General features: G+C 43.8%; 2 protein-coding genes across 9 annotated transcripts in view; both read right to left on the reverse strand.

Annotated features, from left to right (window-relative positions):
• Positions 1–18,322, reverse strand: part of LOC121542158 (catenin delta-1-like) — a 45,658-nt gene extending 27,336 nt beyond the window's left edge. For 3 of the 8 annotated variants that reach the window (XM_045207612.1, XM_045207609.1, XM_045207613.1), the window contains exons 1-3: positions 17,927–18,322; positions 17,105–17,182; positions 263–397 (exon numbers count right to left, since the gene is read on the reverse strand). The gene's annotated coding sequence lies outside the window, so the exon portion shown is untranslated. The remainder of the gene's footprint in view (positions 1–262; positions 398–17,104; positions 17,183–17,926) is intronic. The other 5 variants (XM_045207618.1, XM_041851657.2, XM_045207610.1 and 2 more) reach the window with 4 other exon arrangements.
• A 3,933-nt stretch (positions 18,323–22,255) lies between these two features.
• On the reverse strand, positions 22,256–25,062 carry LOC121542168 (zinc finger protein 3). Its single transcript, XM_041851659.1, has 4 exons — positions 24,694–25,062; positions 23,663–23,757; positions 23,487–23,574; positions 22,256–23,379 (listed from the first exon to the last, which is right to left on the reverse strand). The coding sequence occupies exons 1-4, from the start codon at positions 24,980–24,982 to the stop codon at positions 22,541–22,543; spliced, it is 1,311 nt and encodes a 436-aa protein (XP_041707593.1). The 5' UTR covers positions 24,983–25,062; the 3' UTR covers positions 22,256–22,540.
• Between the last annotated feature and the right edge of the window lie 297 nt (positions 25,063–25,359).

The raw sequence follows: 25,359 nt of genomic DNA on the forward strand, positions 1-25,359 counted from the left end.
TTCAACATTTCGTGTTGCATTATTCAAGTGTGTTAACTTCTGTGCAGCATACAATGCTAACAATGCAGCCCAGACAGAATGAGTAAGTGGAGAAGGTACTTTGCTCTTCGTGCTATAAAGAGGCTGCGCTGATAAACAGACTCACATGAAACACATGACAGAAGTACCGAACTAAACAAATTCTAGTACCGAACAGGGGTTTTTTTGTATCGGAAAAGTACAGAAGTTTCGGTATAGAGCAAAAGAGCAGAGATATACAGACCTTCACCAAGGGGCGTGGCTTTGGAGAAGAGGTGAGAGGTCAGGCCAAGGTCAAAGGCTGAGCCCTAGTTGCAGGGGCTCATGGGTAGAGTAGATATAGGCCCAAAGAGGAGGAGGATGGACAGGGCAAAATAAACTACAGAGGGGGACAGAGAGAAACAAAGAGAAGGAAAGAGTGAAAATACATATTTAGAAGTTTAAGAATGCAGTAAGATGATCGCTAAACAACACTTGAGTATGTAGAGCTGAACAAGTGCTGCTGAGAAAACCCCCCGAATGTAACCATGTATAGATGCATCTGTTCATATGGCGAAACAGCCCAGTGGCTATCCCGCCAGACACAATACAATGGACACACCTATATTACACTAGCTTTATCAGTACAGTAGCTGTGGCTCAGCTGAGACTGCAGCTCTTTTCTGGGCCAGACGAAACACACCATTAGCAGAGAGACAAGAACACCAACTCCTAGGAACAATCTCTCCTCTCTTTCTTTAAAGCCCTCCAGTACTGTCCGTCCATCTCTCCCCCAGACTATTTCTCGCTCACACTCTCCCCCTCAGCCCTTTCGCACCTTTTTTCTCTATACCAATCTCTCCCCCTCTGTCAAAGTCCCCTCTTTCATCCCGCTCCCTCACGGTTTCTTTCAGTTCCAGCCTCTTCAGAGCACACAATAGAACGCACTAGATACCATACAGTATAATTGGAGCCAGACAAATAAAGGCTCAGGCAGACAGTAGTAATTACTTGCTTATCTGCTGATAAACCAGGAACCAGGGGTGCATGAGATGTTTTAAAAGGTTACTATAACAAGGTGCCACACACGAACAAGCATGGACACATACACCTGTCAAACCGGTTTGGCTAGGGAGGGGCATGGGGAGAGACCGAAGAGACACACACACAGGACTCGCACAACTGCTTCTGAAAATCAACTCGTACTCTCTGATTGGCTCAAAGTCAAGTTCTCGGCCACTGACGAGCACTGCGATTCTACAAGTAGAAACGGCAGGGGTGTAATCATTATGCCGATTCTGTTGCAAAACATTTGACAACAAACAATTTATTCCAAACAGAAAACACAAACAAGAGTTTGTATTGGACGAATTCAGCTAGGTCCCTCCCTATTTTGTTCCATTTGCTTCTGTTTGGTTCTTAAACTGTTTCCCTAATGAATACACCACAGGTTTGTCGGTATCAGGTCGGTACAAAGCAGGGAAATGTTTTGTCCTTGCAAGAGAAGGTAATGGCCTCCTACTGTGATAAGTACCTATCGGCAGTCAGATTTCTTGGTGGGCCTGTTACCATTAGGACTTTTACCATTAGGCAACAAACAAGGAGCTGCACTCACACTTCTTGCAGTAGGTGTGTGTGTGAGAGAAAGAGCGAGAGGTGTTGACAAGGGGTAATAAGGTGAAAGGAGGAACAGAGGTGTATTGTGAAATGGGAAGGGGGGGCTGACTCACAGTTTCACCTGTGGGGGACTGAGTGTGAGAGAACGAGAAAGCAGAACAAGAGAGAGAGTGTGAGAGAACGTGTCAGAGACCAAGCTACAGCGAGGATAGAGATGGCCAGGATGGAATGACATCACTGAGTAGTACCTCTAGCTGCCTCGTCTGCTCCTGTATGTCTGGTGACTCACCACACACGCGTCCCGTTTCATGTCTAGTGCAGGCCGATTCCCGCTCCCTTGTTGCTTTTTGCTCTGCTACTCCAGAAGAGCAGTGGATGTGGGTGTGAGAAAAAAGGAGGTAGGAAGGATGAGACACAGGAGCAGAAGAGGCAGCTAGAGATACAATTTCTATTGTTTAAAAAGGGAGAAATATTTCTCAAGAGGGTTGCTTTATTTAGGAATAGAGGGGATCAGGAATCAGATGAGTGTGAAGTAGTGATGAGGATGGATGACATTTTAACACACACACACACACACACACACACACACAGCCAAAGGCCACTGCCCACCTGCACAAACTCCTGTCTAGTAACACATGCCCTTATATGGGCAGACTCAGGACAGCAGCACAGAACTGTTATCTACCCTACAGGCAGGAGCGAAAGAGAGGGGAGGAGTAGGGAGAAGATAAGGAGTGTTGAATAAAAGAAAAGCGGAGCTTACATTCCTCAGACTGTGTCAGGTCAAATCGCTACAAAAGTCCCTAGTTGAGACACAACAAACCGTAGTAGAGAACTGTGGGTCCAGTATGGAGACAACAACATCTCAAGGCAAGCCTCGGTCACAGTGACCCCATTCACAAAGCCAGCTAAACCCAGTCTGCCATTCCACACATTCATTTAGTGAAACCCATCATTACCACAACTCCAAACACATTTTTGTTATCATTTACAAATAAGGAATCTGCGTGTGATTGAGCAAGTTTTTTTGGTCATTGGTGTGTGGGTCTGATTGTAAACCACAGAGAGTGGGGAATTCGCAGCTGTTAGTTTGGGAGGCCACTGGAACAATGAGAAGTTTGTGTGAGTGAGCACAAGCGTGAAGGCATTGGAGTGCGGTTGAGACTGTGTGTGTTTAAGGGGGGCTGAAATTACTGATTTTGCTTCAGCGTCAATCATCCATCATGTTTCACACCTTTTAGTTCTCATTAAATGCTTTCAATATTTGTATATGAATTTCTACAATTTATGGTTGGTTTGAAGTTGTCATTGACATTTTGTGCTATTGAAATTTGTCAATATTGTCCCTTGTAGAGATGCCAGATTTAGATATAGCTACATAAACTTGGTGTTGAAGAAGATTGGGAGCGTGAAGAAACGCACCCAGTAAGCTACGAGCTGAGAGGGGAGCTGCGCAGCACAGTGGAGAAAGTTTGCGTGTCACTTTCGCAAGTCAGAGGTCAGTGATGAAAAACTACAGGGGTAGGCTACGTAAAGTAAGAGTTCGGGAAGGAGCTCAAGATGAAATTGGACTGCAGCACACGGTGGAACAGTCTGGCAGATAGTGTGTAGCACAATGCTGTTTGCAATGGTATGGTAGGAGAACCCATCAATCGCAGCCATTTCTGCTAGAATTTCATCCAGTGCTTGTGTCGGCTTGAGGTAAGACTATCGTTCCAGGAGGTTTGCTGCTAAAGCCCCCCCCACTTGCTGAAGCCCCTTCTCTGCATTTGCCTCGCAAGTGTTGGGGGTGTAGGCTTGCCTGTTCGATCAATCTACTTGTTGAACCCCCTGTAGGCTACATTTTATTCTGCCCTTGCAGATTTTGCATTCTGCCTCTGTGGCATTACAATAAAAGCCTACCCTACCGGTAGCTCAAACATTGGAGCCAATTTTGTTACTGTATGCCTACTAACTGCATTTCAAGGTCGCGTGTACAGTTTCAGCATAAGCAATAGGATAGGCTATTACAGACACACTGAGCGTTGATGATTGATCATAGAGAAGGCCATGAGAAGACAGATTTAGACATTGCATATAACAGTTCCATTTCCCATCCTGCTGTTCATAGTAATACATGTATTACAATATACTGGTTTCTCTGTTATTTATCACGGGAAACGTGGAGTGAGTTTAGGCGAGAAATCACAGTACATTTCGGCAACCTGGTTCACGCTATTAAACCCTAGTGTGTTGGGCATTACAATCGGATCGCGTGCAGCTTCCCTCCAAATTGATGATTGAGTGGGTGCTGCCAGCTGTGGGCAGGATTGAAATAAACCCAAACTCAAGGAAAACTGTTACGTACCCTTCATTTCAGTGACATACCTTTTTACCCCTAATAATCTCCCAAATCTCTGTTTTGGACGAGACCGACTTTGACCAAAATGATCCTATTTACACTTTGTAGTCGTTTCAACCAGATATATATATATATTTTTTAAAATCAGTCGCTTTAAGCAGATTCCTAGTTGACCTATTGCTGCAGCTCACCCTTTTCAAGTAAGTTGTAAGATATTTTATCCTTGAAGCCTATCGGAAGTCAGCTGTGAGTATCGTTGAACAATGCAAACATAGCTGCCTCCCTCCCCCCACCCTTCCTTTCACAGGCCCTTCCTAAGAAACAGGATGTTATGGATTCTCCTTTGGGGATGAGTGAAGACACGACTACACCACCACACTATGGTAAACCACTAGAAACCATTTCCTCTACAGCAGAGGTCTTTACTGAAGATAAGCAGCAGGGTGTGCACAAGCCCTTTGTTCCACACCCGATTCAGCGCTTCAAGCTCAGTTCTCTTAGTTCATGGACCTTGGTTGGACTATGGGGTACAGCAACAGTTCAAAGTTGCCACTAATCTCGCTGCCACTTCCTGCGGTCACTGTTCTTCCGCTTCCATCTATGACTGAGGCTTCTACCTTCACCCCTAACCTCCCTCCCACTCTTGTGTTGAGGAAGTAAACTAATCAATAAAACCTGTAAGAGGAAGAAGAAGCGGATGCTACCGCAACAACCAACCATTACTTAAACCGCGCTGTGACGTCAATTTCTCCAGGTCACCATGTCAGCAGATAAAAGCAGAGTGCCTTAGGGTCAATGATACAGAATACATGAGCACTCATACATGCACGCATGACTGATGCAGCACTGACACACCACGAGTCATATCGTCCTGTCTGATTCTGCAGCAGTCAGTTTGACTCACCCTAGCCTGGAGATATCTGAATACAGCGTCGCTTTCATGCATTATAGTGCTGAGCGATGGGGTTTTAAACAACTAATTGACCGACGTCTGTTTAATTATTTGAATCCATTTTGTTCATGTTTTTTCTGTGAGCTCAATGCACGGTTTCTGTAGAGATAAATCAGATCAAGCCTGAAATGTGAGATGTATTAAGAAGAGGACCGAGCATGACCCCATTCTCATCAACGGAGCTGTAGTGGAGCAGATTGAGAGCTTCAAGTTCCTTGGTGTCCACATCACCAACAAACTAACATGGTCCAAGCACACCAAGACAGTCGTGAAGAGGGCACGACAAAACCCATTCCCCCTAAGGAGACTGAAAAGACTTGGCATGGGTCCTCAGATCCTCAAAAAGGTTATATATTTGCACCATCGAGAGCATCCTGACTGGTTGAATCACAGCCTGGTATGGCAACTGCTGGGCCTCCGACCGCAAGGCACTACAGAGGGTAGTGGGTACGGCCCAGTACATCACTGGGGCCAAGCTTCCTGCCATCCAGGACCTCTATACCAGGCGATGTCAGAGGAAGGCCCTAAAAATTCCACATTGTTTAGTGCAGAAAACGTGGTAATTAACTACAATGACCATAATCCATTGCGTGCCTGCCTACTTGTCCTATCTGTGTTGAGCACGGAGCTATAATAATAGGTGTGTAATAGAGACGAGAGAACGTGCGATCGAGAGGGCTAGAAAGCAGTTGCTTCGCGAGGTATCTCTACCTGAAAAAAACATGGCCTACATTGCCTTCAGAAAGTACTCATACCCCTTGACTTACTCCACATTTTGTTGTGTTACAGCCCGAATTCAAAATTTATTAAATAAATTTTTTCCCCCTCACCCATCTACACACAATACCCAATAATGACAAAGTGAAAACATGTTTAGACATTTTCGCAAATTTATCGAAATACAGAAATCTCATTTACATAAGTATTCACACCCGAGTCAATACTTTGTAGAAGCACCTTTGGCAGTGATTACAGCTGTGAGTCTTTCTGGGTAAGTCTAAGATTTCCACAACTGGATTGTGCAACATTTGCCCATTATTCTTTTCAAAATTCTTAAAGCACTGTCAAATTTGTTTTTGATCATTGCTAGACAACCATTTTCAGGTCTTTCCATAGATTTTCAAGTAGATTAAAGTCAAAACTAACTTGGCCACTCAGGAACATTCACTGTCTTGGTAAGCAACTACAGTGTAGATTTGGCCTTGTGTTTTAGGTTATTGTCCTACTGAAAGGTGAATACATCTCCCAGTGTATGGTGGAAAGCAGACAACCAGGTTTTCCTCTAGGGTTTTGCCTGGGCTTAGCTCCATTCCGTTTCTTTTTTTATCCTAAAGAATTCCTAAGTCTAACGATTACAAGCATACCCGTAACTTCATGCAGCCACCACTACAGTGCATTCGGAAAGTATTCAGACACCTTCCCTTTTCCCAAATGTTGTTACATTACAGCCTTATTCTCAAATGAATTAAAACATTTCTCAATCTACACACAATACCCCATATTGAGAAAGCAAAAACAGGGCTAGAAATTTTTGCAGATGTATTACAAATAAAAACAGAAATACTTAAGTATTCATACCCTTTGCTAAGAGACTCGAAATTGAGCTAAGGTGCATCCTGTTTCCATTGATCATCCTGGAGATGTTTCTACAAATTGGAGTCCACCTGTGGTAAATTAAATTGATTGGACATTACTTGGAAAGACACACACCTGTCTATTTAAGGTCCCACAAAACCAAGCCATGAGGTCGAAGGAATTGTCCGTAAAGCTCCGAGACAGGATTGTGTCGAGGTACAGATCTGGGGAAGGGTACCAAAACATTTCTGCAGCATTGAAGGTCCCCAAGAACACAGTGGCCTCCGTCATTCTTCAATGGAAGAAGTTTGGAACTACAAAAACTCCTCTTAGCGCTGGCCGCCCGGCCAAACTGAGCAATCGGGGAGAGGGGTCTTGGTCAGGGATGTGACAAAGAACCTGATGGTCACTCTGACAGAGCTCCTCTATGGAGATGGGAGAACCTTCCAGAAGGACAACCATCACTGCAGCACTCCACCAATCAGGTCTTTATGATAGAGTGGCCAGACGGAAGCCACTCCTCAGTAAAAGGCACATGACAGCCCGCTTGGAGTTTGCCAAAAGGCACCTAAAGGACTCTCAGACCATGAGAAACAAGATTCTCTGGTCTGATGAAACCAAGATTGAACTCTTTGGCCTGAATGCCAAGCGTCACGCCTGGAGGAATACTGGCACCATCCCGATGATGAAGCATGGTGGTGGCAGCATCATGCTGTGGGGATGTTTTCCAGGGACTGGGAGACTAGTCAGGATCGAGGGAAAGAGATCCTTGATGAAAACCTGCTCCAGAGCACTCAGGACCTCAGACTGGGGTGAAGGTTAATCTTCCAACAGGACAACGACCCTCAGCACACAGCCAAGACAATGCAGGAGTTGCTTCGGGACAAGTCTCTGAATGTCCTTGACTGGCCCAGCCAGAGCCCGAACTTGAACCCGATTGAACATCTCTGGAGAGACCTGAAAATAGCTGTGTAGCAACGCTCCCCATCCAACCGGACAGCTTGAGAGGATCTGCAGAGTAGGGGATTAACTCCACAAATACAGGTGTGCCAAGCTTGTAGCATCATACCCAAGAAGACTCAAGGCTGTAATCGCTGCCAAAGGTGCTTCAAAGTACTGAGTAAAAGGTCTGAATACTTATGTATCCATCCAGGCTCTGTTGTAGCCGGCCGCGACCGGGAGACCCATGGGGCGGCGCACAATTGGCCCAGCGTCGTCCAGGGTAGGGGAGGGAATGGCCGGCAGGGATGGCGTTTGCAATGCCAGGGTTGTGGGTTCGATTCCCATGGGGGGCCAGTATTAAAAAAAAAAATTATGTATGCACTCACTAACTGTAAGTCGCTCTGGATAAGTGCGTCTACTAAATTACTAAAATGTAAAATGTAATGTAAATATGATCCGTTTTTAATTTTTTATGATTTTGCAAACATTTCTAATAGCCTGTTTTTGCTTTGTCATTATGGGGTATTGCGTGTACATTGAGGTGGAAAAACGATTTAATACATTTTAGAATAAGGCTGTAACGTAACAATATGAGGAAAAAGTCAAGTGGTCTGAATCCTTTCCGAATGCACTGTATGCTTGGAAATATGGAGTTGTAATCAGTAATGTGTTGTATTAGATTTGCCCCAAACATAAGACTTTGTATTCAGGTCAAAAAGTTAATTCCTTTGCCACATGTTTTGCAGTTTTACTTTAGTGCTTAGTTGCAAACAGGGCGCATGTTGTTGAATATTTTTTTCCCTGTACCGGCTTCCTTCTTTTCACTGTAAATTAGGTTAGTATTGTAGAGTAACTACAATATAGTTGATCCATGCTCAGTTTTCTACTATCACAGCCATTAAACTCTGTAACTGTTTTAAAATCACCATTGTCCTCATGGTGAAATCCCTGAGCGGTTTCCTTCCTGTCCGGCAACTGAGTTAAGAAGGAAGGACGCCTGTATCTTTACAGTGACTGGGTGTATTGATACACCATCCAAAGTGTAATTAACTTCACCATGCTCAAAGGGATATTCAATCTCTGCTTTTTTTTTTACCCATCTAATCAATTAGATGCCCTTCTTTTCAAATAACATAATTTCACCTTGACATTATGGGGTAGTGTGTGTGTAATAGGCCAGTGACCAAGAAAATCTCAATTTAATCCATTCTAATTTCAGGATGGAACAAAATGTGGAAAAAGTCAAGGGGTGTGAATACTTTGAGGGCACTGTAAGTGATTGTTGGTATTCAGCAAACAAAAGTATGCCTTATTTACTTTGAAGAACTACTAAAACAGTGATTTTGTCAGACAGCATAGGCAGCAGCTCTATAGCAGCGAAGTGGTAGGCCACAGAAGCTCACAGAACTGGACCGCCAAGTGCTGAAGCGCAGAGCGCGTAAAAATTGTCTGTCCTCGGTTGCAACACTCACTACCGAGTTCCAAACTGCCTCTGGAATCAACGTCAGCACAAGACCTGTTTGTCGTGAGCTTCATGAAATGGGTTTCCATGGCCGAGCAGCCGCACACAAGCCTAGGATCACCATGCGCAATGCCAAGTGTCGGCTGGAGTGGTGGGCTGGAGCCACCATTGGACACTGGAGCAGTGGAAAAGTGTTCTCTGGAGTGATGAACTCTTCACCATCTGGCAGTCCGACGGACGAATCTGGGTTTGGCGGATGCCAGGAGAATGCTGCCTGCCCCAATGCATAGTACCAACTGTAAAGTTTGGTGGAGGAGGAATAATGGTCTGGGGCAGTTTTTCATGGTTCGGGCTAGGCCCCTTAGTTCCAGTGAAGGGAAATCTTAATGCTACAGCATTCAATGACATTCTAGACGATTCTGTGCTTCCAACTTTGTGGCAAGAGTTTAGGGAAGGCCCTTTCCTGTTTCAGCATGACAATGCCCCCATGCACAAAGCGAGGTCCATACAGAAATGGTTTGTCGAGATCGGTGTGTAAGAACTTGATTTGCATGCAGAGCCCTGACCTCAACCCCATCGAATACCTTTGGGATTAATTGGAACGCCGACTGCAAGCCAGGCCTAATCGCCCAACATCAGTGCCTGACCTCACTAATGCTCTTGTGGCTGAATGGAAGCAAGTCCCTGCAGCAATGTTCCAACATCTAGTGGAAAGCCTTCCCAGAAGAGTAGAGGCTGTTATAGCAGCAAAGGGGGGCCAAACTCCATATTAATGCCCATGATTTTGGAACAAGAGCAGTTGTCCACATAATTTTAGCAATGTAGTGGATATCTCTGCTGCACCTGCAACAGCAGCAAGTGACCAGGAAGAAAGTGATTGAGTAGTAGGACATTATGGGAAAACAAAGTCTGAAAGTCCGTCATTTGCGCTAGTGTTTGACGATAAATTAGATTACGGTCACTTGTGTCAATTTAATTGTGCGTGGCTGGTAATAAGATTGAAGCATTAGACTGCTAATCCACTTACCTCCCCTAACACACACACCAACAAAGATGCACCCGCTGAACCTCCCAAACACTGTGCAGTGTACACACACAAACTTAGCCTATGACTCATGAGGAGAATAGTGATGGCACTGCAGTGGATAGCTGCAGTCTTACAGGCTCCTGACCAATTCTGCTATTTTGTGTCGGTTCTTAAGCTGATCTTAATTTGTTTTGTGCATAATGTTTCTGCCACATCCTATGACCGAAATCAGCTTCTGGACATCAGAACAGCGATCACTAACCTCGATTTGGATGAAGATTTCTACTTCAAAGAGTCAGCATCTCAAAGTTATGCTTACCCCGGACCAGTCCTGATCGCTGGGACTTGAAAGAGAAGGCGGCGAAAAAGGCAAGCAAGGTGGCGTTATTATTAGAGTAGGTCAGCGAGCATCTAGACCGCCATTGCCCTCTGTTTTGTTGGCGAATGTAACTGAACTGTAATAGCCTATGTTTCTCGGAGTCGTTGCTGAACAAGGACAATATACACCTCATTGTCTTTTCCATGCATCGTTACGATCGGACGGCAGCCTCGGGTAAGATGAGAGGGGTCTCTCTTTGTTAACAACAGCTGGTGCACAATCTCTAATGTTAAGGAAGTCTCAAGTTCTTGCTCGCCTCAGAATACCTCATGATAAGCTGCAGACCAGACTATTTAACAAAAGAGTTATCTATATTTTTCGTAGCCGTCTATTTACCACCACAAACCGATGCTGGCACTAAGACCACACTCAACGAGCTGTATAGGGCTGTCTGTATAGGGCCATAAGCAAACAAGAAAATGCACATCCAGAGGCAGCGTTTCTCGTGGCCAGTGATTTTAATGTAAGGAAACAAATCAGTTTGACCTCGTTTTTACCAGCATGTCACCTTTGCAACTAGAAGCAAAGAAACTCTACATCACCTTTACTCCACACACAAAAACCCATACAAGGCTCTCCCTCGCCCTCCCTTTGGCAAATCTGACCATAATTCTATCCTCGTGATTCCTGTTTACAAGCAAAATAACTAAAAACAGGAAGTACCAGTGACACGCTCAATACAGAAGTGGTCCAATGAAGTGGATGCTAAGATACAGGACTGTTTCGCTAGCAGACTGGAATATGTTTACATGATTCACCCGATAACACTGAGGAGTTTACAACATCAGTCACCGGATTCATTAATAAGTGCATCAACAACATCATCCCCACAGTGAATGTATGCACATATCCCAACCAGAAGCTATGGAGGCAACATCCACACTGAGCTAAAGGCTAGAGCTGCCACTTTCAAGGAGCAGGACACTAATCCTGACGCGTATAAGAAACCCCGCTATGACCTCTGAAGAGCAATCAAACAGACAAAGCGTCAATACAGGACTAAGATCGAATCCTACCATGCTGGCTCTGACGCTCGAAAGTGGCAGGGCTTGCAAACTACCACAGATTACAAAAGGGAAACCCAGCCTCGAGCTGCCCTGTGACTCAAGCCTACCAGACGAGCTAAATGGCTTCTATGCTCGCTTCGAGGCAAGCGACACTGAACCACGCATGAGAGCACCAGCAGTTCTTGACGACTGATCTCGCTCTCCGTAGCCAATGTGAATAAGACCTTTAACCTTTTCACGCGTGAGTACCCAAATATCTTTAACGGTCGCCCCAGCGTGAGGTTTCTTTATGCGCGTGATGTGAGAATGCACTCACTGTTCCAAAATGTGATTGTTACACAACAAGACCGTTAACCCACGCTTCCCTCAAACCAAGGCACACTGTCTGCTAATTATCTATAGGCTGTTTCAACATGTCGATGTCAAATTATTTTCTAACCAGTTTTATTTTCTACCAACAGTTTGAATTGAGGTGTGTTCCGCCTCATTAATTCACAGAAGTTACCGATTTCACTGTTGCAGACAATTTACGTTTGAGGCATTCCTGAGTCTGACAAAGTTCTCTCTTCGACGAGAGCCCAAAAACTAAATTTTCCTCCCTGGCACATTTTTCGGCTGGCGCCCGCATTGCCTTCACTACTGATAACTTTGGACATGTGTGAGTTCCTATCAAAGTGCCTTATTACGTTATCATTATAGTTTCTGTATATGTGTTGTAATTTCTACTGTAGCACACCGTATGCATGTATCCGTGTTTTATTCACGTTTTCAAGTACTGGTGACAAATCATGCATTCCGATTCTTGCATAGATTGTAATGGACACATATGATGTGTGTAAAATACTTTTTTGAAGGTTGTACTGATTATGATGAGCTAATGCTAAGCTAATTGCAGCTATGTGTGGCGCCATGTTTGTTGATATCATACAATGCATTCTGGTTGTCACGTAAACGTCTGTCAGACCAAAGATGGAATTATGGTAGATCACAGACCCCCTTGCGTGTCAAAACAGATACATGTCAAATAACACCAAGCGCCACCATTACTGTCAAAGCTGTACAATACTGCGTTGGTAATAAGGCACTATTTGTTCGACCGAATGGGAAAACATCTGTGAGCATTTGAAATTAGATCAGGATCAAACAAGCAGGATCCAAAATGTTGGCAATTATCTTTGATACAGATGTTATCAGCAACCTCTGGGGTAGCTAGCTAGCTTTAGTTTGGTACCTAGCTAGCACCAATGCAACCAGCCTGAAAACAATGACCAGTAGAAACTGCAGTCATTTTCTATATTCTTAGCAATGATTTAGGAATCCATGTGAATAAGTATTAGCTAGGTAGCCACTTGTTGTTCTCCTATTGAAATAACTAGCTAGCCAGCTACTTAACCCCGTTGCCCAAAACTAACGTTATAAGCAGCCAGCTAGCTTCATCTGGCTAGTATGGCTTGACCGGACCAGGTTGTGTTGTGAAGCTAGTCACAATAAGGATTAGCCAGCCACAATAGTGGAATTTGCATTTCACCTTCAAAATAAAAGTCCCTCTGAAAGTGATGCCGATGGTTACAATTGTTGTTATAAATAAATATCACCTGGGAGCATGAGCAGCGTTTTCCTTTCTGTTTTCCATGAGTTTGCCTACAACTCCAACACCTGCAGAAACTACCTGGATGTGCGTATGTTCTTCAGCTTTTGCAATTGGAATCATGCCATATTTAGACTAGATAATGTTAAACAAGGTTGGAATGTGGAGCAATGAAATGGGGTATCAGTCTACTAGGTGACACCCACAGAACACAACTGTGAAGAGTTTACGCAAATACTAGCATCGTAGCTCCTATTGCGGGACTTTGACTGTGGGAAATCACCTCCCCAGTCAGCCTATTGTGCGTATTAACATTCATATTGCACTGTACAGCCTTACCTAAGGAGTGGGGATCAATGAAATGGGGTATAAGTCTACTCAGTACCCAAGTGTTTTTTTCCCAACGTCGTCCTCAGAGTTATCAGGTTACAAAACATCCACGTTGTATTGTTTCCCCTCTGGAATAGTGTTCAATACACATAGTAGGTTAGCTAGCTAACTATAGCTACTGAAACAGATTGTCATTTTGCTATGTTTTTGGGGAAGAACATTGTTTGCATACATCAGCTAGCTAGCTTTTTTATGACCAGTCCAGCGCTTGGGGAAGTTTGCCTGCGATCGTGCAGCAGCGGCAGGTCTGCGAGACAAAACTTTACCAGCATCATAGCATACGTATCGGTGAATCGTTGTGACATATGAAATACGAGTGACTGTAATCAATGTGTAATAACGTACAAAAATGCATTAACGTTCATTGTGTATTCATTCTTTGTGTTATTATTTTTCTATATTTCTCTCTGCATTTTTGAGAAGGGCTCGGAAGTAACCATTTCACTGTTAGTCTACACCTGTTGTTTACGAAGCATGTGACAAATAAAATGTGATTTATCCTCTTAAGGATCGGACCCTTTTTTTCCATTTTCACCCTAAAATGACATACCCAAATCTAACTGCCTGTAGCAAGGATATGCATATTCTTGATACCATTCGAAACACTTTGAAGTTTGTGGAAATGTGAAATTAATGTAGGAGATAACACATTAGATCTGGTAATAGATCATACAAACAAAAAAACATGCGTTTTCAAATTTAATTTTTTGTTCCATCATCTTTGAAATGCAAGAGAAAGGCCACAATATAATATTGCAGTTTAGGCACAATTTAGGTTTTGCCCACTAGATGGCAGCAGTGTGTGTGCTAAGTTTCAGATTGATCCAGTGAAGCATTGCAATACTGGACTATTTTGTATCAAGTCTGCCCAAATGTGCCGAATTGGTCCATTGATACATTTTCAAGTACATAACTATAGAGAACATACAAAAGTTTACACACTCCCAGGAATGTCATACATGATGGATCATTAGCTTATACACTAACTTTCACACATCTAGATGGCCGGGCAGGGTGGGTGTGGAGTCAGAGACAGCAGGGGTTCAAACTGTACAACCAGGTTCCTACATTTGAATATAAAAATGGATTTTATCAAACAAACCTATGCTACATTTTATCTCTGGGACCCTTAGGATGACAAATCAGAGCAAGATCACTGAATTTAAGTACATTATTTACCTTCAGAGGTGAATGTATCAAACCAGTTGCCGTGATACGTTTTTTTTGTTGTGCACTCTCAAACAATAGCATGGTGTTTTTTCACTGTAATAGCTACTGTAAATTGGACAGTGCAGTTAGATTAACAAGAATTTAAGCTTTCTGCCCATATAAGACATGTCTATGTCCTGGAAAGTTTGCTGTTACTTACAACAGTCATGCTAATCACATTGCGCACATTAGCTCAACCGTCCCATATACGGGACACCGATAGGTTAACAACTATAACCTCCAGACAACTCATCTGGTCACACAAACATCGCCTGTAGCATCTCAACAATCTCAGCTACTTCACACCAACTAAAACATGGTCTGTTAGTGTACACAGACACACTCACGTGCCATCCACACATACAGTGGGGGAAAAAAGTATTTAGTCAGCCACCAATTGTGCAAGTTCTCCCACTTAAAAAGATGAGAGAGGCCTGTAATTTTCATCATAGGTACACGTCAACTATGACAGACAAATTGAGGAAAAAAATCCAGAAAATCACATTGTAGGATTTTTAATGAATTTATTTGCAAATTATGGTGGAAAATAAGTATTTGGTCACCTACAAACAAGCAAGATTTCTGGCTCTCACAGACCTGTAACTTCTTCTTTAAGAGGCTCCTCTGTCCTCCACTCGTTACCTGTATTAATGGCACCTGTTTGAACTTGTTATCAGTATAAAAGACACCTGTCCACAACCTCAAACAGTCACACTCCAAACTCCACTATGGCCAAGACCAAAGAGCTGTCAAAGGACACCAGAAACAAAATTTTAGACCTGCACCAGGCTGGGAAGACTGAATCTGCAATAGGTAAGCAGCTTGGTTTGAAGAAATCAACTGTGGGAGCAATTATTAGGAAATGGAAGACATACAAGACCACTGATAATCTCCCTCGATCTGGGGCTCCACGCAAGATCTCACCCCGTGGGGTCAAAATGATCACAAGAACGGTGAGCAAAAATCCCAGAACCACACGGGGGGACCTAGTGAATGACCTGCAGAGAGCTGGGACCAAAGTAACAAAGCCTACCATCAGTAACACACTACGTCGCCAGGCACTCAAATCCTGCAGTGCCAGACGTGTCCCCCTGCTTAAGCCAGTACATGTCCAGGCCCGTCTGAAGTTTGCTAGAGTGCATTTGGATGATCCAGAAGAGGATTGGGAGAATGTCATATGGTCATTGTAAAGTGGTTATCCCACTGGCTATAAGGTGAATGCACCAATTTGTAAGTCGCTCTGGATAAGAGCGTCTGCTAAATGACGTAAATGTAATGTAAAATGTAAAAACTCAACTCGTCGTGTTTGGAGGACAAAGAATGCTGAGTTGCATCCAAAGAACACCATACCTACTGTGAAGCATGGGGGTGGAAACATCATGCTTTGGGGCTGTTTTTCTGCAAATGGACCAGGACGACTGATCCGTGTAAAGGAAATAATGAATGGGGCCATGTATCGTGAGATTTTGAGTGAAAACCTCCTTCCATCAGCAAGGGCATTGAAGATGAAACGTGGCTGGGTCTTTCAGCATGACAATGATCCCAAACACACCGCCCTGGAAACGAAGGAGTGGCTTCGTAAGAAGCATTTCAAGGTCCTGGAGTGGCCTAGCCAGTCTCCAGATCTCAACCCCATAGAAAATCTTTGGAGGGAGTTGAAAGTCCGTGTTGCCCAGCGACAGCCCCAAAACATCACTGCTCTAGAGGAGATCTGCATGGAGGAATGGGCCAAAATACCAGCAACAGTGTGTGAAAACCTTGTGAAGACTTACAGAAAACATTTGACCTGTATCATTGCCAACAAAGGGTATATAACAAAGTATTGAGAAACTTTTGTTATTGACCAAATACTTATTTTCCACCATAATTTGCAAATAAATTCATTAAAAATCCTACAATGTGATTTTCTGGAATTTATTTTCTCATTTTGTCTGTCATAGTTGACGAGTACCTATGATGAAAATTACAGGCCTCTCATCTTTTTAAGTGGGAGAACTTGAACAATTGGTGGCTGACTAAATACTTTTTTCCCCCACTGTAAGCTGTGTTTATCACAGGGTTAGAGGCAGCACCTGTTCCACCTGCAATGCATCACAGTGAAGGTCTCAGGGAGATCCCTTGTTGACTGTTATCATCAGACTAAGGAACACCTGCACAGGCACCACACACACGACTGATATACCCAAATGAATTCCAACATCCCCTCACATGAACAAGCAACAAACAGTGACTTAACTGGCTTCCTCAGCTAGACATTAAATACAAATGCCAATAATTACAACCCAAAATAGCAGGTTCAAAGCACATGGTGACAGTTAATCCCGCCCAACCTTTTCCCTAATGAAACAAGTTCCCTCAGGAACCACCAGAACAGGTTAGCTGACAGGGGAAAAACACCCGTGGGGGGAATTCAACTTGAAGACCACCCCACCCACTACCACAGTCACATGCAACCATACACTCATTGTGTAACTGGTAAGGACAAAAACAACAAAAGGTAATAGCAAACACCTCTAATTACATATGGTGGAGGGAGAACTTGTTCTTAGTTCAGGCCTTGGTTTATTTTATAGTCCTTCACATGGGTAGAAAACATAGGACAACTCAACCACCCTTACCTGTGTCGGGTGTGGTCAGCACTGTATGCTTGCTTGACCCTCGTTTGAAGTGGGGCTGTTGTCACCACACTTCAGATACTATAACAACAAGAACATAGAAGTTACCAGTCAATACGAAGGTGTAACATTGAAAAATGTAATTGAAACACTTCAGTCTTGCATAGTGACTAGTCAAATTAATGAGTTGCCCGGGAAGCAGACACCAAAAAGTTAGGTTAATTTGATCAACCAGCCGTACTAACACGAAAAACACTTAGCTAACTAGCTAGCTATTATTTTTAGTCAGCAAGGACATTCACATGGCAATCGGGCCAAAATAAGTGTTAAGATTTTTTTGTATCTATAAAATGTTATTTTGCTTAAATTGTTAGGTTGAAGTTGAATGAGGTCAATTGAGGCCAGGATAATGTAAAATTCAAACAAAAGATCAGTCGGTGCATGTGGTTATTCAGGGAACGATGGCTAGTTAGTTACGCCATCTGGATTTTCTAATGGGTTTTCATCCAAACATATCTAGCTAACAGTGACTAGCTACGTTTAGCTAACAAAACAATGGAAAAACGTCAGCTAGCTAGTTATGAATGACAAGAATGCAGCAAGTTCCTATTTCTAAAACGCTCGGGCTAGTTCGGTTGGTTGACCAGTTAGCTACTGTTAGCTAACAAGAGGATTAGTTAACCAAGTTATCGTTAGCTAGCTAGCTTGTTTGTTTGACTAGTTAACCAGTGAACTAACCATCCATGGCTAGATTAGAACAAGTTAGCTGGCACGCTAACGTTAGTTGCTAACACAGCGAGCAGCCTTGTTTAAATTTAAACTAACCTTCCGTGCTGGTTAAAATGTTTGGTAGCTAGATATCAGGTCCTCCGCCTCCACTTGTGGTGGACACAATGGCCTACTAGACAGGCTTCAAGCTGGCTATCCGTGCTGAGCGGAATTTGGGCGTTTTAACCCCAATCACCGTCATTGGAAAAGTCGTGCTGATCTGTGCCCAGTGACCACTCCTTGACGACGCTGCGGTTTGCGAACTAAGTAAAACACTACCAACCGATCCATTCAATCCACTTGTATCTTTTATTTTACTTACATATCCGTCTCGTATTCTCGCTCTTCCCAACGCAACGTATGTCTTTTATTCACTTATCCCCTTTTCTTCTTTCCTGCTTTCTCCGTCGGAGCAAAGCAACGGGACGAATAGATGGGCAGGGGTAGGGGGCGGGCATAACATATATTTTTAATTTATTTTTTACCGTAAATACAGATAACAGTTGGCCGAACAAGATTCCGCCCTAGTAATGGTGTCACCAGTTGCAGAATGAACAGTCAGGAGCACACAGCACACTAGAAAATTAACTTATCCACAAATATCCAACTGAATGGACATAAACTAAAATAAAGATTTATTCAATTAGGTTGGGTTCAATGGTTGATGTTGAAGTTGTAGAATGTCCCGCTTGGATAGTTCCATCTGAGCCACTGGCTTAATCACATTCTTTAACTTTTATTTTTGGTTGAGTTGGAGAAACTGTCTGACTATGTGGTCAAAATTGTCCGTTATATCCTTCTGACGTTTTATGATGATCATTTACATCAAACAGCTGGAAATGTTTGCCTCATGCTCTGCTAGCTATTTGCCTTAAAAGCACTGTGGAAGCTTTAGTAAAGTAAACTGTCCAGAAAAACTATAGAAAATGGCGGGATGTGTGTGTGTGTGTGTGTGTGTGGTGGGGTTTGTGTGTGTGTGTGTGTGTGTGTGTGTGTGTGGTGGGGGTGTGTGTGTGGGGGGGTGGAACAATGTAAGGAATGTCCCAATTTCCTGAAGATTCCTGAAGAGACCCCCATGATGGTGAAGAATCTCTAGGTTAAAAACCACTGTACAAGATTTCTAAGAGGAGGCAATGCTGCACTCTAGAGGTAAAAACTATAAACAACTGTACTATTATATACAGTACCTTCGGAAAGTATTCAGACCCCTTGACTTTTTCCACATTTTGTTACGTTACAGCCTTTTTCTAAAATGGATTAAAAAAAAGAAAAAATCCTCAGCAATCTACAAACAGTGCCCCATAATGACAAAGCGAAAATACGTTTTTAGAATGTTTTGCAAATGTATTAAAAATAAAAAACAGAAATACCTTATTTACATAAGTATTCAGACCCTTTGCTACAAGACTCAAAATTGAGCTCAGGTGCATCCTGTTTCCATTGATCATCCTTGAGATGTTTCTATAACTTGATTGGAGTCCACCTGTGGTAAATTCAATTGATTGGACATGATTTGGAAAGGCACACACCTGTCTATATAAGGTCCCACAGTTGACAGTGCATGTCAGATCAAAAACCAAGCCATGAGGTCGAAGGAATTGTCGGTAGAGCTCCGAGAAGATTGTGTCGAGGCACAGTTCTGGGGAAGGGTACCAAAAAATTTATGCAGCATTGTAGATCCCCAAGAGCACAGTGGCCTCCATCATTCTTAAATGGAAGAAGTTTGGAACTACCAAGACTCTTCCCTAGAGCTGGCCGCCCAGTCAAACTGAGCAATCGGGGGAGAAGGGCCTTGGTCAGGGAGGTGATCAAGAACCTGATGGTCACTCTGACAGAGCTCTAGAGTTCCCCTGTGGAGATGGGAGAACCTTCCAGAAGGACAACCATCTCTGCAGCACTCCACCAATCAGGCCTTTATTGTAGAGTGTCCAGACGGAAGTCACTCCTCAGTAAAAGGCACATGACAGCCCGCTTGGAGTTTGCCAAAAGGCACCTAAAGACTCTCAGACCATGAGAAACAAGATTCTCTGGTCTGATGAAACCAAGATTGAACTCTTTGGCCTGAATGTCAAGCGTCACGTCTGGAGGAATTCTGGCACCATCCCTACGGTTAAGCATGGTGGTGGCAGCATCATGCTGTGGGGATGTTTTTCAGTGGCAGGGAGACGAGTCAGGATCGAGGGAAAGATGAACGGAGCAAAGTACAGAGATCCTTGATGAAAGCCTGCTCCAGAGTGCTCAGGACCTCCGACTGGGGTGAAGGTTCACCTTCCAACAGGACAACGACCCTAAGCACACAGCCAAGACAACACAGGAGTGACTCCGGGACAAGTCTCTGAATGTCTTTGAGTGGCCCAGCCAGAGCCTGGACTTGAACCCGATCGAACATCTCTGAAGAGACCTGAAAATAGCTGTGCAGCTGTCCCTCCCCATCCAACCTGACAGAGCTTGAGGATCTGCAGAGCAGAATGGGAGAAACTCCCCAAATACAGGTATGCCAAGTGTCATACCCAAGAAGACTCAATCCTGTAATCGCTACCCACGGTGCTTCAAGAAAGTACTGAGTATAAGGTCTGAATACTTATGTAAATGTGATATTTCCGGGGGTTTTTTTTTGTTATACATTTGCAAACATTTCTAAACCTGTTTTTGCTTCATCATTATGGGGTATTGTGTGTAGATTGATGAGGGGGGGGGGAACTATTTAATCAATTTTAGAATAAGGCTGCAACATAATGTGGAAAAAGTCAAGGGGTCTGAATACTTTCCGAAGGCACTGTATATATGAGTTTTGGCTTAGTGGTGCAGCCACTGAGTCAGAAAAAAAAAACATTTGTTAATTAATTCCTTCATATCAAAACAAATGTTTATTCATTTGGGCCAGAGTAGGCTACATACTAAAACTAGTCATACAGTAACTTTATGTAGTATGTGCATCTAGACAACAGAGAGAGGGTAAATCGGGGAGAGAAAGAGAGAAGAGACAGGGACAGAGGTGGGTTCCAGTCTGGGGCTGGAAGTGCGAGAGAAAGACAGACTGAGAGAGAATGTATAATAATGTATAATTGTTTTTGTTGATATACACAGAATAAAAATATAAACACAACATGTAAAGTGTTGGTCCCATGTTTCATGAGCTGAAATAAAAGATCCCAGAAACTTTCCATATGCACAAAATGCTTATTTGTCTCAAATTTTGTACACAAATTTGTTTGCATCCCCATTAGTCAGCATTTCTCCTTTGCCAAAGTAATCCATCCACCTGACAGGTGTGGCATATCAAGAAGCTGATTAAACAGCAAGATCTGGGGACAATAAAAGGCCACTCTAAAATGTGCAGTTTTGTCACACAACACATTTCTCTACCATAAGCTGCCTCCAACGTCGTTTTAGAGAATTTGGCAGTACGTCCAACCGGCCTCACAACCACAGACCACATGTAACCACGCCAGCACAGGACCTCCACATCCGGCTTCTTCACCTGTGGCATGGTCTGAGAACAGCCACCCGGACAGCTGATGAAACTGTGGGTTTGCACAACCGAATAATTTCTGCACAAACTGTCAGTAACAGTCTCAGGGAAGCTCGTCGTCCTCACCAGAGTCTTGACCTGACTGCAATTCGGTGTTGTAACCGACTTCAGTGGGCAAATGCTCACCTTCGCTGGCCACTGGCACACTGGAGAAGTGTGCTCTTCCCGGATGAATCCTGGTTTCAACTGTACCGGGCAGATGGCAGACAGCGTGTATGGCGTCGTGTGGGCGAGCGGTTTGCTGATGTCAATGTTGTGAACAGAGTGCCCCATGGTGCCGGTGGGGTTATGGTATGGGCAGGCATAAGCTACGGACAAAGAACACAATTGCATTTTATCGATGGCAATTTGAATGCACAGAGATATCGTGACGAGATCCTGGAGGCCCATTGTCGTGCCATTCATCCACCGTCATCACTTTATGTTTCAGCATGATAATGCACGGCCCCATGTCGCAAGGATCTGAACACAATTCCTGGAAGCCGAAAATGTCCCAGTTCTTCCATGGCCTGCATAATCACCAGACATGTCACCCATTGAGCATGTTTGGGATGCTCTGGATCAACGTGTACGACAGCGTGTTCCAGTTTCCACCAATATGCAGCAACTTCGCACAGAAGAGGAGTGGGACAACATTCCACAGGCCACAATCAACAGCCTGATCAACTCTATGCGAAGGAGATGTGTCGCGCTGCATGAGGCAAATGGTGGTCACACCAGATACTGACTGGTTTTCTGATCCATGCCCCTACTTTTTTTTAAAGGTATCTGTGACCAACAGATGCATATCTGTATTCCCAGTCATGTGAAATCCATACATTAGGGCCTAATTAATTTATTTCAATTGACTGATTTACTTATATGAACTGTAACTCAGTAAATTCGTTGAAATTGTTGCATGTTGCGTTTATATTTTTGTTCAGTGTATATGATTATTGTTGCTCAAACATATTGTTCATTTATGTAATACTTCATATACATTGCTTTGGCCACAGTGGCAACAACCCATTTATGCCAATAAAGCATATATTGAATTGAATTGAGAGAGAGAGAGCGAGCGAGAGAGAACAAGAATGAGAGAATGCTGAAGAAAAATAAAGAGCCTAAAGCTCCACTGGCCACCGGTGAGGTTGTGTGTGTCAGAGTGTCAGTGTCCCTGCCTGCTCTGGGTGTGTGACCATGTGTCTGCGCAGGTTGCTGGGGTTGTTGAACGAGGCTCCACAGTGGGAGCAGCTGTAGGGTTTCTCCCCAGAGTGGGTCCTCAGGTGGATGGTCAGGCTGCCATTCTGGGTGAAGCCCTTCCCACACAAGGAGCACATGTACGGTTTCTCCCCCGTGTGGATACGCATGTGGACCCTCAGTGTCGTCTTGTTGACAAACGAATTCCCGCACAGGTTGCATATGACAGGCTTCTCTCCTGTGTGGACCACCCGGTGGCGGATCAAGTCAAGCCGGCGAGAGAAGCGCTTCCCACAGTCGCTACAGAACAATGGCTTGGTACCGTGGGGGACGTGGTGGCGCTGGAACTGGTTTACATGACTAGGGCGCCTCACAGTCACACCCCCTGTTGCCAAGGTTGTTGTTGGGGTGGTTTCTAGGGAAGCTAGCTGTACGATTTTCAGACCCCGTCCTCCTGTATCCCCTCTCGGCAGACCCCCTCTGTCACTTTGCACGCCCCTCATTGGGGGGTTGCCTGGCAGAGGTTCCCCAATAGAATTAGTATTCAGCTGCATCTGATGGTTGACTGTGTGGTCAGGCAGCAGACCAGAGTGTGAGGGCAAACTCTGGGGCAGTTCTGGGGCTCTGAAGAAAGGGTAGTTCTCAGTACTGGTCACGCTGCACAGCGCTCCTTCACCTCGACCATGAGCATGAGGGTTGTTCATGCTGTACAGTCCCTCATCGTGACCTAGTCTCTGGGTGGCATGTTCCGGCTGTGGCGTCACCATGGCAACATTCTCACCACAAATACCATCATGACCTACGGGAAACAAAACGATAATATTATCTGGTAGTTATCTGGCTGTCAATTGTCTATATACCATCCCATCATCCTCTTCCTTCTATTCTTCTTCTTCCTCTACACACCTGCATCTGGCCCACATCCTCCAAAGTCATCCTCAGGCCCCTCCTCATCTTTTATCAAGATGACATCTGGACTCTCCACATCTGCACACTGAACCATAAAACAAACACATGTAGTTTGTAGAGTAGTAGTAGCCTATGTCAGCAATGTGTGATGAGCTGTTATTATTGCCACTCACCTCTGTTTTGACTGTGGATGGTATCTCCTCTTCCCCTATTGTAATAGGAGCATCATCCCTGCTGTAAACGGCTGTCTGGTGCTCGGGTGTCTTATCTATGAGGGAGAGCAAAGGTCAAAAACCATTCCACTTCCAACATATTATGTTGAATTGACTGGCTTGTATTCATTAGTCGGATTCAGTTGCAAAACGTTTTGTCCTAGAGAAAACCGTTTACTCTAGGAACCAAATGGAAGCAAACAGAGCAAACAGAACAACGAGGAGGTTTGGCCAATAGAAACTCTTGTTTATGTTGCAAAATGTTTTTCGTTTTGATTAAACCGAATCCAACGGAATCCACCCAGAGATGATGAGGTGAAGCAAGAGGGATAACTGGGCCCAAAATCTGTATTTTCCAGCAGGTTGCGATTTCGTTTTTTTTTTCTCACAGCAAGCTAAGTCTTTGTATGGAGGTCAATGAGGGTGTCGAATTTGGTTAACAAAAGATGTAATGGCTTATTTGCTATGTGTAGCTTATTTGATCGAATAGAAGTGTCTTAATGGTTAGGTTGTTAGGAGTGTACTGATAGAAGTAGGACACGTGACATCCCGGCAACTTTGAGAAAAAACACTTTATATCAGAGTTGTGCCTGGTCGTCACTAGTTACCTCAGACACAGTCATAAACCCCGCCCATTTCTACCATTTATCTTATTAAAATGTGATTTTAAACCAAACCCTAACCACACTGCTAAACTTATGCCTAACCCTAACCTTAAATTAAGACCAAAAAGCAAATGTTTGTTTTCATTATTTTTTACGATATAGATTTTGTGACTGTAGAAACTAATGGAAACCGTTGTGCCTGTTGTTCACAAACGTATCTGCCCTCTCATTGGCTAGAAAGGTCCCACCTGATAGTGCCTCCTCCCAGCTGTCTTCCATTTTTAAAGACATTTTGTTCGAGCGGCCACTAGAGTATCTGGTCAATATAATGGATAATCTGTGATACCCCGATGTCTCCCAGATAGCAGTTTGAGAACCTCAACCAACCTGTGAGTTTCCCCCGAGGCCTGCATAAAGTTCTGCTGAAAGAAAAGCGACTGCCGCGCGGTGTACTCGCCCTTTGTAGCCGCAGGGAGAAAAGCTCGCTCTTCATCACCTTCATCCTCATTTTCAGAGCGTCGTTTTCTTTGTAGCTGCGAGAAATCTCCAAGTGCAAATCAGCCGAGCTCTCGGAAAAGAGTTGACTGATCTCGTCAACGGCCGCTCTAGCAAGCACGTCCATTATCGAAGCAAGTTGTGTCTGTAAAGACAGATGAGCCTGCATGTTTGTTGACATCGATAGCTGGCGACATAAAAGATAGAGGGAGAAATTGGAAAACAGATCAGACAAGCTGTGACGCGTCTGTCTGTGTACAATTCTTCTTCTTCGATAAGGTTTAACGGCTGTTGGCATCCAATAAATGTTGCATTACTGCCACCTACTAGACTGGAGTATAACTCCCTTATACTTTGCTTTACAAAATACAACCAATACCCTACCATCTAACACTACACTCACAAAAAATATAAAAATAATAATAACTACCATACTCCACTATTTAAATATATTTATTCCTACTTCAGGCCAACAGCCTGAAAGGATGGGACATCACCACTTAACACACCCTGTAACTCTTCTGATGTCAAGTCTCGCACACCCAAATACCTCTCTGC

Source organism: Coregonus clupeaformis, chromosome 3, assembly GCF_020615455.1.
Source record: "Coregonus clupeaformis isolate EN_2021a chromosome 3, ASM2061545v1, whole genome shotgun sequence".
Taxonomy (NCBI): domain Eukaryota; kingdom Metazoa; phylum Chordata; class Actinopteri; order Salmoniformes; family Salmonidae; genus Coregonus; species Coregonus clupeaformis.